Source organism: Raphanus sativus, chromosome 6, assembly GCF_000801105.2.
Source record: "Raphanus sativus cultivar WK10039 chromosome 6, ASM80110v3, whole genome shotgun sequence".
Classification (NCBI taxonomy): domain Eukaryota; kingdom Viridiplantae; phylum Streptophyta; class Magnoliopsida; order Brassicales; family Brassicaceae; genus Raphanus; species Raphanus sativus.
This window is the reverse complement of record NC_079516.1, coordinates 8,617,796-8,630,958: the sequence shown is the minus strand read 5'-3', so window position 1 is coordinate 8,630,958 and position 13,163 is coordinate 8,617,796. Positions and strand designations below refer to the sequence as shown.

At 28.0% G+C, this 13,163-nt stretch overlaps 1 protein-coding gene across 1 annotated transcript; it reads left to right on the top strand.

Annotated features, from left to right (window-relative positions):
• Positions 1-12,415: 12,415 nt before the first annotated feature.
• LOC108813236 (glycine-rich cell wall structural protein) lies at positions 12,416-13,163 on the top strand (the record flags this gene model as incomplete). The annotated part of the gene is given in 1 exon segment (XM_018585731.2): positions 12,416-13,163. A coding segment is annotated over 1 exon segment (537 nt), but the record flags the coding sequence as incomplete, so codon positions are not given.

Below are 13,163 nucleotides of genomic sequence, written 5' to 3'. Positions count from 1 at the left end.
ATATGATTTAGTATGTATGATAATTATTAAGATAATGATCACATGCTTGTCTAGTATACTATACTAAATAATATACTAAATCATGTATATTTGGTATGTAATAACTACCACATTTAATAAGATGCATTTAGTATGTAATAACTACATGCTCATCTAATATAAGTTATGGTACGGTAGGTTAAATATGAAATAAATAGATTAGACGTTAGTTAATTTAAGGTATTTAATAAGATATATATGAGGTCCATATTAAAAATTCCACCTAGCAAAAGTCACAATGTTTCTGTTTTAATAAAATAGATGCATTTAGTATGTAATAACTACATGCTCATCTAATATAAGTTATGGTACGGTAGGTTAAATATGAAATAAATAGATTAGGCGTTAGTTAATTTAAGGCATTTAATAAGATACTAGATCGTGACCCGCTCGACCGAGCGGGTGTTAGTCTTTTTAATCTTTGTTCGTACTAAATGTTATACATGATTGATATCTGTATTAATTTTAAATTTTGAGAAATAAAAATGTGTTTAAATGTGTTTAAATAAACAATGTGTACTAATGTGATTCCTTTGGCACGCTGCTGCAATCTTTACACCATATAAAACAGAAAAAGAAACAGATTTATAAACCAATAGAATAGAAAAAAACTTATAAAAGCTGAAACAAATGCAAGTACAGATTCATCAGAGAGGATGCACTCAAATGTGTCGTCTCCAAAACCGGTATTTTGTTTCCAACAATGAAGAATTTTAACTCGAATTTTCCAATTGTTTCTTAAAGGTTTCACACCATCTATCATAACTAAAGTGCTTTCGACATTGTGTTTATTTGGGAGTTTTTGTGAATGTCGTATGGTGAATAAGAAGTCGAGTATTTATAGACAAATTTTTGTGAGGTGAAAAAGAATATTTCACATTCAATTAAATCAACCATAATAAATAAAAATATCACAATTTGATCGACTCCTAGATTTTCGCTTGGATAAAATATACTTGGAGAAAGGGATTTTCCATAACTGATTATTTAAACAACTTGGAGAAGGGTTTTTCTATAAAAGAATATTGACTGTATTTTTAAAGGAAAGAAATATCCGATAATCAATTACATTAACCATAGTAAATACTAAGAACATCGATTTTATTGTTTCCTAGATTTTAGGTTTGATAGAATAAACTTGGAGAAGAATATTTTCTATAACTGATTTTTAAAACTTGCGATATTATTAAATCTGATATTGTAGGCATGTTAAATCAACTTGGAGAAATGGTTTTGCTATAAAAGATAATTTAGTGTATATTTTAGAATTGAGAGATTCAAATTTTTAAAGGAACAATATGGACCAATCTTAAGATAAATTATATATAATTGCAATATGGACAAACAGATGAATTATATATAATTGCAATGTGGACCAATCTTAAGAAGCTGGATGAGTGTGAGCATGATGGTTTTATTACAAATACTATGTCTAATTTGTATATGATCATGGCAGGGATTATGGTTGCACATTTGAGTTGATCTGATATATTAGTATCTAATTTCTATGTATGTGATGATTCATATGTATCTTAGTATTCTTGCTATATATATATATTATATATAATTTCAATATGGACAAACAGATGAATGGTACGTATTTCATAGGAATGGTATCTATATATCTATATATTATATATAATTGCAATATGGACAAACAGATGAATTATGTATAATTGCAATATAATTGTAAGATTTAGTTTCAGAGCAATTGTACGTATTATATTCCTAGTATATAAATCGACATGTAATAATGGTACGTATTAAATCCATATGTAATAATATATGGAAACCGTATATGGTATATATTATAAATAAGGGATGATGTTTAATTTAAATATAAGAGGTCCACCTTTAAAATCCACCTAGAATAAGTTGTAATGTTTCTGTTTTAATAAGATAGATATATGAGGTCCATATTAAAAATTCCACCTAGCAAAAGTCACAATATTTCTGTTTTAATAAGATAGATGTCACTTGCACCAAAAAAATATACATGTCACTGCACATATAGTAACACATTCCGGTAGATAGATTCAATTGGGGACGTTAGCGAGTAACTTACTTTACTATTAACTTGTTTTTTTTTCCAACTACTGTTATCTTGTTATGTTAGTTGACCATCGTAACAATTGCAGAGAATTATCAAATATTTTTATTCTCTTAGTATTATTAATATGATTGTAAACATGATTTTAAGTGAATCCTAAAATCATTTATTATCTAGACTAGAAACTAGGTGATCAGTCCTGTGCGGGAATTGTACAGATTCAAATTATGGACTAAATAGTACAAAATTTTAAAAGTAACGGATTTTATAGGTGACCGGTCCGCATCCTATGCGGATAAAGTTGGGTCTGCGGATCGACCTGCCCCGCCCAAATTTGCAGATAATCCGTGGGACCCGCGGGTTAAATTTTAATAAAATAATTATTTTAATTATATTTTATAATATTTTATTATATTTTAATTATATATTAATTATATTTGTAATAAAATAATTTCGTTATGCAAATTAAATATATTTGTATTTTCATAAAATGATATACATATGATATGATTTTAACTTGCGTAAATAATTAATATTACTAAGATAAGTTAATAAAAACAAACGACCTAGTTAGTTACAAATCGTTAAATTGTATTAAGTAATGTAATCAATATGATATCAAAAGTGAATGGTTTTCCATATTTATAATAAGGAAACTTATTAATACATGTATTAATTAATATTCTTGCGTAAGTAATATATAATGAGGTTAGTATTTAGTGTTACTTTCCTTTTAGTGTTGTCGATGATTAAAATAAAAAATAAAAAAATTCTAAAAAATCAACCAATAAGATTAAGAGAATTCTTCTGAGAAGCTATGTATGAATGACATCTCGCAAAGTGACTTCTCTTTTTAATATTATTTTAAACAAAACAATAAATATGATACCAAGTTGCACAAGTAATCCGCAATGAAAATAAGGTAAGTTATTAGTAAAAAATTAACAAATACAAACATGGTAAATTACATTTAAAATCGTGAAGTAAATAATCTTGGGATTCAAATTATGCAACAAGTGTAATTTATTAATAAAAATTTAAGAAATTGAAAATATTTAAAAAATTGGATATATGGGCTAATAATAGTGATCTCAAAACATTAAGATACCTATTATATTGTCATAAATTGGTCTGCAAATATGATATCAACTTGTCCAAGTAATCTGTATTCAGTATAAGGTAAGTTATTAAAACTGAATTAACTAAAGATAAATCATTTAAACAAAGCAATAAATATGATACCAAGTTGCGCAAAATAATCCGCAATGAAATAAGGTAAGTTATTAATAAAAAAAATTAAACAAATTACAAACATGGTAAATTATATTTAAAATCGTGAAATAAATATTCTTGAGATTCAAATTATGCTGTAATTTATTATAAAAATTAACTAATTTGAAAATATTTAAAAGATAGGGCTATATGGGCTAATAATAGTAATTTTACAACATTAAGATACTTTATTATATTGTCATAAATTGGTCTGCAATAAATATGATATCAACTTACCCAAGTAATATGTATCAATATAAGGTAAGTTATTAAAAACCGAATCAGCTAGAGGTAAATTAGTTAAACAAAACAATAAATATGATACCAAGTTGCGCAAGTAATCCGCAATGAAAATATGGTAAATTATTAATAAAAATTAACAAATTATAAACATGGTAAATTACATTTAAAATATTGAAATAAATACTCTTGAAATTCAAATTATGCAACGGTTTAATTTATTATAAAAAATTAACTAATTGAAAATATTTAAAAATGAGTTATATGAGCTAATAATAGTGATCTTACAACATTAAGATACTTATTATATTGTCATAAATTGTTCTGCTATAAATATGATATCAACTTGCCCAAGTAATTGTATTCAATATAAGGTAAGTTATTAAAACCGAATTAACTAAAAATAAACTAGTTAAACAAAACAATAAATATGATATCAAGTTGCGCAAGTAATCTGCAATGAAAATAAGGTAAATATTAATAAAAATTAACAAATTACAAAATATGGTAAATTACATTTAAAATCCTGAAATAAATACTTTTGGGATTCAAATTATGGAACCAGTGTAATGTTTTATAAAAAAAAATTAACTAATTGAAAATATTTAGAAGATGGGCTATATGGGCTAATAATAGTGATCTTACAACATTAAGATAATTATTATATTGTCATATATTGGTCTCCAGTAAATATGATATCAATTTTCCCAAGTAATATGTATTCAATGTAAGGTAAGTTATTAAAACCGAATTAACTAAAGGTAAATTATTTACACAAAGCAATAAATATGATACCAAGTTGCGCAAGTAATCCGCAATGAAAATAAGGTAAGTTATTAATAAAAAAATTTAACAAATTACAAACATGGTAAATTACATTTAAAATCGTGAACTAAATATTCTTGGGATTCAAATTATGCAACAAGTGTAATTTATTATAAAAAAATCAACTAATTGAAAATATTTTTTAAAATGGGTTATATGGGCTAATAATAGTGATCCTAAAACATTAAGATATTTTATTATATTGTCATAAATTGGCTTGCAGTAAATATGATATCATTTGCTCAAGTAATCATTATTCAATATAAAGTAAGTTATTAAAAATGAATTAACCAAAGGTAAAATATTTTAAATAAAGCAATAAATATGATACTAAGTTGCGCAAGTAATCCGCAAAGAAAATAAGGTAAATTATTAATAAAAAATTAACAAATTACAAACATGGTAAATACATTTAAAATAGTGAAGTAAATACTCTTGGATTCAAATTATGTAATCGGTGTAATTTATTATAAAAATAACTAATTGAGAATATTTAAAAGATGAGCTATATGGGCTAATAATAGTGATCTTACAACATTAAGATACTTATTATATTATCATAAATTGGTATGCAGTAAATATGATATCAATTTGCCCAAGTAACCGTATTCAATATAAGGTAAGTTATTAAAACCGAAATAACTAAAGGAAAATTAGTTAAACAAAGCAATAAATATGATACCAAGTTGCGTAAGTAATCCGTAATGAAAATAATATAAATTATTAATAAAAACTAACAAATTACAAACATTGTAAAATTACATTTAAAATCGTGAAGTAAATACTCTTAGAATTCAAATTATGCAACAAGTGTAATTTATTGTAAAAACATTAATTAATTGAAAATATTTAAAAGATGGGTTATTTGGGCTAATAATAGTGATCTTACAACATTAAGATACTTATTATATTATCATAAATTGGTCTGCAGTAAATATGACATCAACTTGCCCAAGTAATATGTATTCAATATAAGGTAAGTTATTAAAACCAAATTAATTAAAAGTAAATTATTTAAACAAAGCAATAAATATCGTGATAAATGACATTTTAGAAATATTTTTCATGATAAATAATGATACAGTTTAAAGAAATATATTAAAATTATATTGTCATAAATTGATCTGCAGTAAATATTATTGTCATAAATTGATCTGCAGTAAATATCTTACAACATTAAGATACCTATTATATATGGCTTATAAGATATATGTTAATAAATAATAAAACAGTTTAAAGAAAGATAGGCCTGGAACTTCGGGTATTCGGTTCGGTTTCGGATAGTACCCGTTCGGGTCCGGATATTTTGGTTATTTAGAAATTATATCCAATGAGTACTTGGAAGACTTACGGTTCGTTTTGGTTCGGTACCGACCGGTTCCGGGTCGGTTCGGATTTTTGATGAAAGTAACCATGTATAACCCAGAAAAAATCGGTGACATTCGGTTCGGTTAAATTTTACTCAAAATCATATTCAATATCCGAAATATTTTTATTTTATTCATTATATTTTTATTTTTTTATGAAAATAAATGAAAATCGTATATATACTACTAATATGTATATAAGTATAGAGAAGTTGAACTAATCTAGTGGTATTACCTAGGGGTGGGCACTTCGGTTATTTTATCGGTTCGGTTCGGGTTCGGTTCGGTTTGGTTAATTCGGTTCAATGATTTATCCAACCAAAGTAAACCATAGTTAGTTCGGTTTGGATCGGTTTCGGTTCGGTTTGAACTCAGTTCGGTTTGAATTCGGTTCGGTTTTAAAACATAAACGCATGGTCATAAAATCATCGTGTTGACGATTATAAAAAACTAAATTATGTTGACTAAATTCAATATAAAACCGAAAAAAACTTTTAGAAACACAAAAGATTTATAAGAGCACAATCAAATCAAAGTTAACTATAATAAATAGAAAATTAAAAAAACATCGTTAATAATACCTCTACAAAATAAACTATGTAAACTAAATATAATGTAAAACTGAAACAAAAACTTTAACAAATTATAAACATCAAACAAAAATTAACTAAAGTAAATAGAAAACTAAAAAAAAATCCTTAATAAAATTAACAATAACTTTAGTCTTAGCATTTTAGTATATTGTATATTGCGAATATGCACATTGGTTATGGGTTCGGTTTAGTTTGATTCGGTTCAACGTGGTTCGGTTCGGATCGGGTTCGGTTCGGTTGGTTCGGGTTGGGAAAATCTTAAACCTAACTGTTTGATAATAGACTTTGGTTCGGTTCGAATCGGTTTCGGTTCGGTTGGTTCGGTTCGATCGGTTCGGTTCGGTTTTTTTGCCCACCCCTAGTACTATTACCTTTGAGACTTCAGCCTAAACACTCAAGTTCGACTCTCACCGGTTACAATGTATATCAGCTTTCGCACCTGGGTTCGACCCTCATGAGACACATATTTATGTTATATCAGCTTTCGCATCTGGGTTCGACCCTCATGAGACACATATTTATGTCTTTTTACATAGAATTCGGTTTAAATCGGGTACCCATTGGGTTTCGGATAAATACCCGAACCGACCCGATATCCATGGTTAAATATAATTTGATCCATCGGATAAATTTGGGCTTACCCAAACCAAACCGAACCGGTCAATTTGGAGTCGGTTTCGGTTCGGATAAATGGATATGGATAAAAATCCCAGGCCTAAAGAAAGATATTAAAATTATATTGTCATAAATTGGTATTCGGTAAATATGATATCAAATATGATATCAACTTGCCCAAGTAATTCTTATTTAATATAAGGTAAGTTATTAAAACGAATTAATTAAAAGTAAATTATTTAAACAAGACAATAAATATGATACCAAGTTGCGGAAGTAATCCGCAATGAAAATAAGGTAAGTTATTAATAAAAAATTAACAAATTACAAACATAGTAAACTACATTTAAAATCGTGAAGTAAATACTCTTGAGATTCAAATTATGCAAATAGTATAATTTATTATAAAAAATTTAACTAATTGAAGATACTTATTATATATAGGCTTATAAGATACATATTAATAAATAATGAAACAGTGTAAAGAAAGATATTAAAATGATATTGTCATAAATTGGTCTTTAGTAAATATGATATCAATTTGCCAAAGTAATATGTATTCAATGATTAAAATGGCTTATCAATAAAAATCAGTGTTTTTTATTTAACTAAAAAAGTTGGTGTTTTGTTTCAAAACCAAATTTGAAAGTTGACGATTTAAATAACATTTTTACCTTTTTAAAGATGACTATAAATTGATAAAAATGTTAAAAATATCACTTTAAAATTTCGTGATCAAATTTTATTTTAATATATAACAGTAAACAAATCTTCACAAAATTATATGAATAGGAAATCTTATGTATTAAATATTAGAAAATAAAATAGATATAATATCATTTAAATTAAACTATATATTATATAAATAATAAATATTTAAGTTTTCGAAATTTCCATTGACAATATATTACGAATTTTATATTTTATTTTCAATTTTTTTTTTGAATTTGTAAAAATGATTATAAATTAACAAAAAATATTAAAATTTCCATATTTAATTTTTTTATCAATGATTTAAAATTTTATTATAAAAATGTATCATTATGAATATTAAATTTTACTTAATAAATAATCATATTCAAAAGTATAGTATACATCGATGTTAGTCTCATTTAAATTTAATTATATATCATATAAAATAGATAAAATGATTGTTTGGATTTATTTACTGTAAAATAATTATAAATAAATAATAATTATTATTTTGATTTATGTATCTGCACAAATTTAATTATATATGTAATAGTCACTGATCTCTCAGTTATGTACTATATAGTTTTTATTTTATAATATGTAAAACTGAAAGAATAATAGTATGTACAAATTTATGTGTATATAACTTTCATCTCAGGTAAGACGCATGTCTTGACCTAGTACCACGATAGCACATAACAAACGAATTTGAACAATCTAACATGTAGCACACATCACCATTATATTGCTCAGCCAACCATGATAGAGCAATTTCTTTTTGTAAAAAGATACTTGTATAAACAAATCCAGTGGTGGGAGTTATTGTTGAAACTTACCTTTTAACCTACTTTTCTCTCCCGTCAAATATGGTCCAACATATCGATTTATGAATGTGAAGGGATGCATTTATTTGTGTCTACAAATTATCTATATTATTAAAAGAGATGTACACGTATAAAATGCCTCTTAGTTTTCAGTGTTATTTACAATTCTATGCCACTGACATTAAATAATATTTCATATTTTAATGATGTCTTTTCCACTTTGATTAATGTGTTTTCCAAAATTAAATTTGAATTAAATACATAATTAACTAATACTTTCTATTTTAACGTTTTGTCTTTTTCATTTACATTAATGTATTTTCTAAAATTAAATTTGAATTAAATATATTTTATTAACTTCTAATTAAATCAATGTCAAATTCAAAAAAATACATTTTTATTGGACAAATAATTCATGGAAATTATAATATCAACTCTTCATTGAACAAATCTGAACGAAAAAAATATTACCAAATTTGAACCGAAACTAAATGATATCCAAACGGATTTACCATTTTGGAATCTAGAGAACTATAACTTAACCTTATCCGAACAAAATATTTCGGATATTCGAATGTATTTAAACCATATTTATATACTTCAATATGTTAACTATTTTTCGAGTTAATATCCAAGATATAAACTATTTTAAGTTGTTTAAAATATTTGAAATATAAAAAATAGTCAAAAGTAAACATCTAAAGTAGATAAACAATAATCAAAACACCAAAAATATTTTAAATATATATTTATTCTTCATCCAAATATTCAAGTTAAATTTATTTAAATTTTTAATTTAGGTACTTTAGCTTACATTACTCAAATTTACATGTTATATTTTTTAAGGATATTTAAAGATATATAAAATTTAAAATTTAAAAATAATTTAAACGGGTTATCAAACCCGCAAAGATCTAAATCAAAACGGAACCAAAGTTTATAAATACCTGAATATAGTTAGGATCTTTAAACTCGAAAATCTTAAATCCAAATAGATTTTTAACCGAATTCGAGTGGATACCCAAATACCTATCCCTAGCTTAATCAATATAAAACGATCAAGTATTATAAATATACTATTTAGTATAAATAAATAAAAATTAAAATTGGAAATTAATATCCGTGCGGTCGCACGGGTCAAGATATAGTGTTTTATTTAAAAGAGATATAAAATTTTGACACGATACAAAAGTACTCCACTTCTCTTCACTATTGTGATTTGATTTTCATGTTACTATTTTTATTTACGAAAATTGCAAAAAAATATAATGAAAATTGAACATTTTTTGTCTCCTTAGTATAATATCACCCTTAAATTTTACTTATAATATAATACTTTCGATAATACTAAAATTATCTCTACATTAATCACACTTAATCAAATAAAATACAATTACTACTTTTTATTTGATTAAAATTAATAAAAAATAAAAAAAGGAAAGTAGATTAAAGACAATACAAACAAAAAACTCCAAATTAAGTTGTCATAATCCGAGTCTCTTTCTCTCCCCATGAATCTCTTTCTCTCTGGACGAACAAAAATATGAGGCTCTGATTTGTAGGACAAGTTTGGTGTGAAATAAATCAGGACAATAACGATGAACTAATGGCTGCTGCGTACCTACAAGTTAGTATCATCAGTCAAGCACTTATATTCGTCACCAGGTCAAGGAGCTGGTCAGTCTTTGAACGTCCTGGGACACTTCTGCTTATTGCATTCGACTTGCACAACTGGTAGGAACATCATATTTTCAAGAATTCTAGAAAAGAACCTCATCTCACTCTTCTTTCCAATTGCAGGTTGCTACTCTGATTGCAGTGTATGCAGACTGGAGAAGCTGAAGAATTTGGTTCCACTGACTTGTATAGGAGTAGATAGCAAATTCTGTATGAGCTTTTTCTACACGGTTTCTGAGTACTGACATTATAAAAAAAAAGATGGTCTCTCGTTTTCAGAGGATAATTACAGAGTATGCACGAGCTTGTGCTTTGCGTATTCCACTACCTTTATCTTTCATTGTTGCTAACCTATCAAGAATAGCTAGCCAAACCATGAAAGAATATTTAGGAATGTTGAAAGTGAACCAGATTCCATGAATCCAGTTTACTTTCGGTTGAGCCTCTCTAGTTAGTTTTCAAGTGTCTTTGGAACTGAAAGTGGCCTAGTATTTGTCCTCTCCCCTTCTCTATAACCTGATGTCATCCCTATCCAACAACCCTCTTCCTCCTCTTCAAAAATGATGCAATTGTGGCTCCTGTTTGCTTGATTCATCTACCCTTATCTAAAACCAACTCTCTGTATCAACAAATAGATCGACAAACTAAAAGAGGAAACTAGGCTTATGATTCAACTAGGTTCTTAATAGGTTAAGCCTAGCCTTTGGATTTGAAACTCGATTATTTTCTTTTGCATTTATGTATAAAAGCCATGTTTAAAAAAACAAGTGTCGACATAAAAATCGGGGCACGGACTTATTGAGCGGACAGACACCAATCCCTTTCAATTAGTATTCATCTTTGAGCAGTTTTTCCTAATTTTCAGCATCCTATTAATTACTCCCTAGTCCAAGCGCTTACTTTTGTTTCATTCCATTATATGGCACCGCCTTTTAATTGCATTGGCCTACGTACTAAAATGCTGGTTTTAAATTTAAATGTTAACCTTTTAATCTTTTATTGAAAAACAATAAAAATATAAGCTTAACCAATTTTATGTATGGACGGAAATTTGTTAAGTATTTAATGTTTTGAATAGATGACGGATCGCCGTAAAAAAAAAAGAATAGATGACGGATTATATTTTCAAACAAGAGTTAATAATCTTGAGACGAGTAAAATATACATTTCAGCATTTATTATAACTTATAAGAAAATAAGAAAGATAATAAGCAAGAAAAAGAATAAAGAAAGGAGACAGCCAATAAAAATACTCCGTAGTTATTAAACAGACCCAAGAAATTGTCGGATATAAGAGAGTCACTAACAAGTAACAACCATGTTCTGGGATGACATGTAGCGATTTCTAATTGAAGGAGGAGTAAATATAACTGGTCTGTATTTATTAAATATTTGCGTTTAGGACGTTCTAGGTTGGAAAATAAATGACGGACTTTTTTGTTCAAACCGCAATAAATTCATCATCTAACTCGCACATGGTTTGGTGTGGAGGTACAATGATCGATTTTAACTTGATAGTGCCTATTGAGTAGTCGGCAGGTTAATATCTCACTACATAACAAAAGGTTAATCAACGAGAATAACAAGACATGTATAACTTACGTTTTTTGATCTGCAAGGCACATATACGCTGGAACAAGCAGGAGTACGCATGTTTTGCTGTCATTTGTGATAAACAAAATTGGAACTTAAGAAAAATATGATAATTATTACAGAACATCTGGCTCTTATAAGTTAATTACTCTATTATATCCAAACTTGGATCACTAGCTAGTCAGTTAGCTTTCCCTCGTGAAATATCCAAATGTGTCTTAATTATATTAGTTAGTGAACTATCATCCCATGCATTGTAAATTATGTTACATCTGCATTGCTTATTCATCAACTACGAAGCATTAGTATTTGAACTAAGCTATAAAACTTACAGTTTTGGGGGCACTTGAATAGAATTGTGTGGACTTTTTATTTAAAAACACAAAATGAAAAGATTTTGACTATAAACATACATAAAATGACGTGTTAACTTTTGAATTGTTTATTTGACACAAAAGAAGTAGAATTAACTATAAATGTCAGGAGGTTGAGAAATCGTTAATGTCAGAAAGTCTATGGTAACTTGGGTGAAACGGTAAAGTCTACTTGGTATATTTGAGTAAAATATTAAACTCGTTTTCTTAATATTTTCCACTGCATAAATGAAGGAGATAAAATATGTATTATATATGGTTTGTTACTAGAAAACATGTGGATAGGATATCGCAAAAGGATTTAGGAATTGAATGCAGTGAGTAGTAGTTAGTGGTTGGACTAAGTTAATTCAAAGATTAAAGTAGATGATGAGTGTTGTTATATAAGAGACCATAGTGCAGAAATGTTTTGGTCATCGGGCAGTGAACACTGCATAGAACAAACATACTAAAAACAGGAAGACATGGGACGTCTAGTTAATGGAGCTTCTCTATTGGTTTTATTATGTTTTCATGTTTTTGCTGTGAATGTTTCAGCAAGAAATGGTGAGAGTTTTAATAAAGATGAAGAGGAGAAAACGTTGATTGGAGGCGGCAAGGGTGGTGGCTTTGGCGGTGGATTTGGAGGAGGATCTGGAGGTGGATTTGGAGCAGGTGGTGGTTTTGGAGGCGGCGGTGGTGCTGGTGGAGGCGGAGGAGGGTTTGGTGGTGGACATGGGGGAGGTTTGGAGTCGGTGGTGGCTTTTGTAAGGGTGGTGGAGTTGGCGGTGGTTTTGGAGGTGGAGGTGGACACGGTGGAGGAGTTGGTGGGGTGCTGGAGCCGGTGGTGGGTTTGGAAAAGGCGGAGGGATCGGAAAGGGTGGAGGAGTTGGCGGTGGATCTGGTGGTGGTATTGGAAAGGCGGTGGTGTTGGTGGTGGAATAGGCAAAGGTGGCGGAGTTGGTGGCGGAATAGGCAAAGGTGGAGGATTTGGCGGCGGTAGTGGAAAAGGTAAAGGAGTT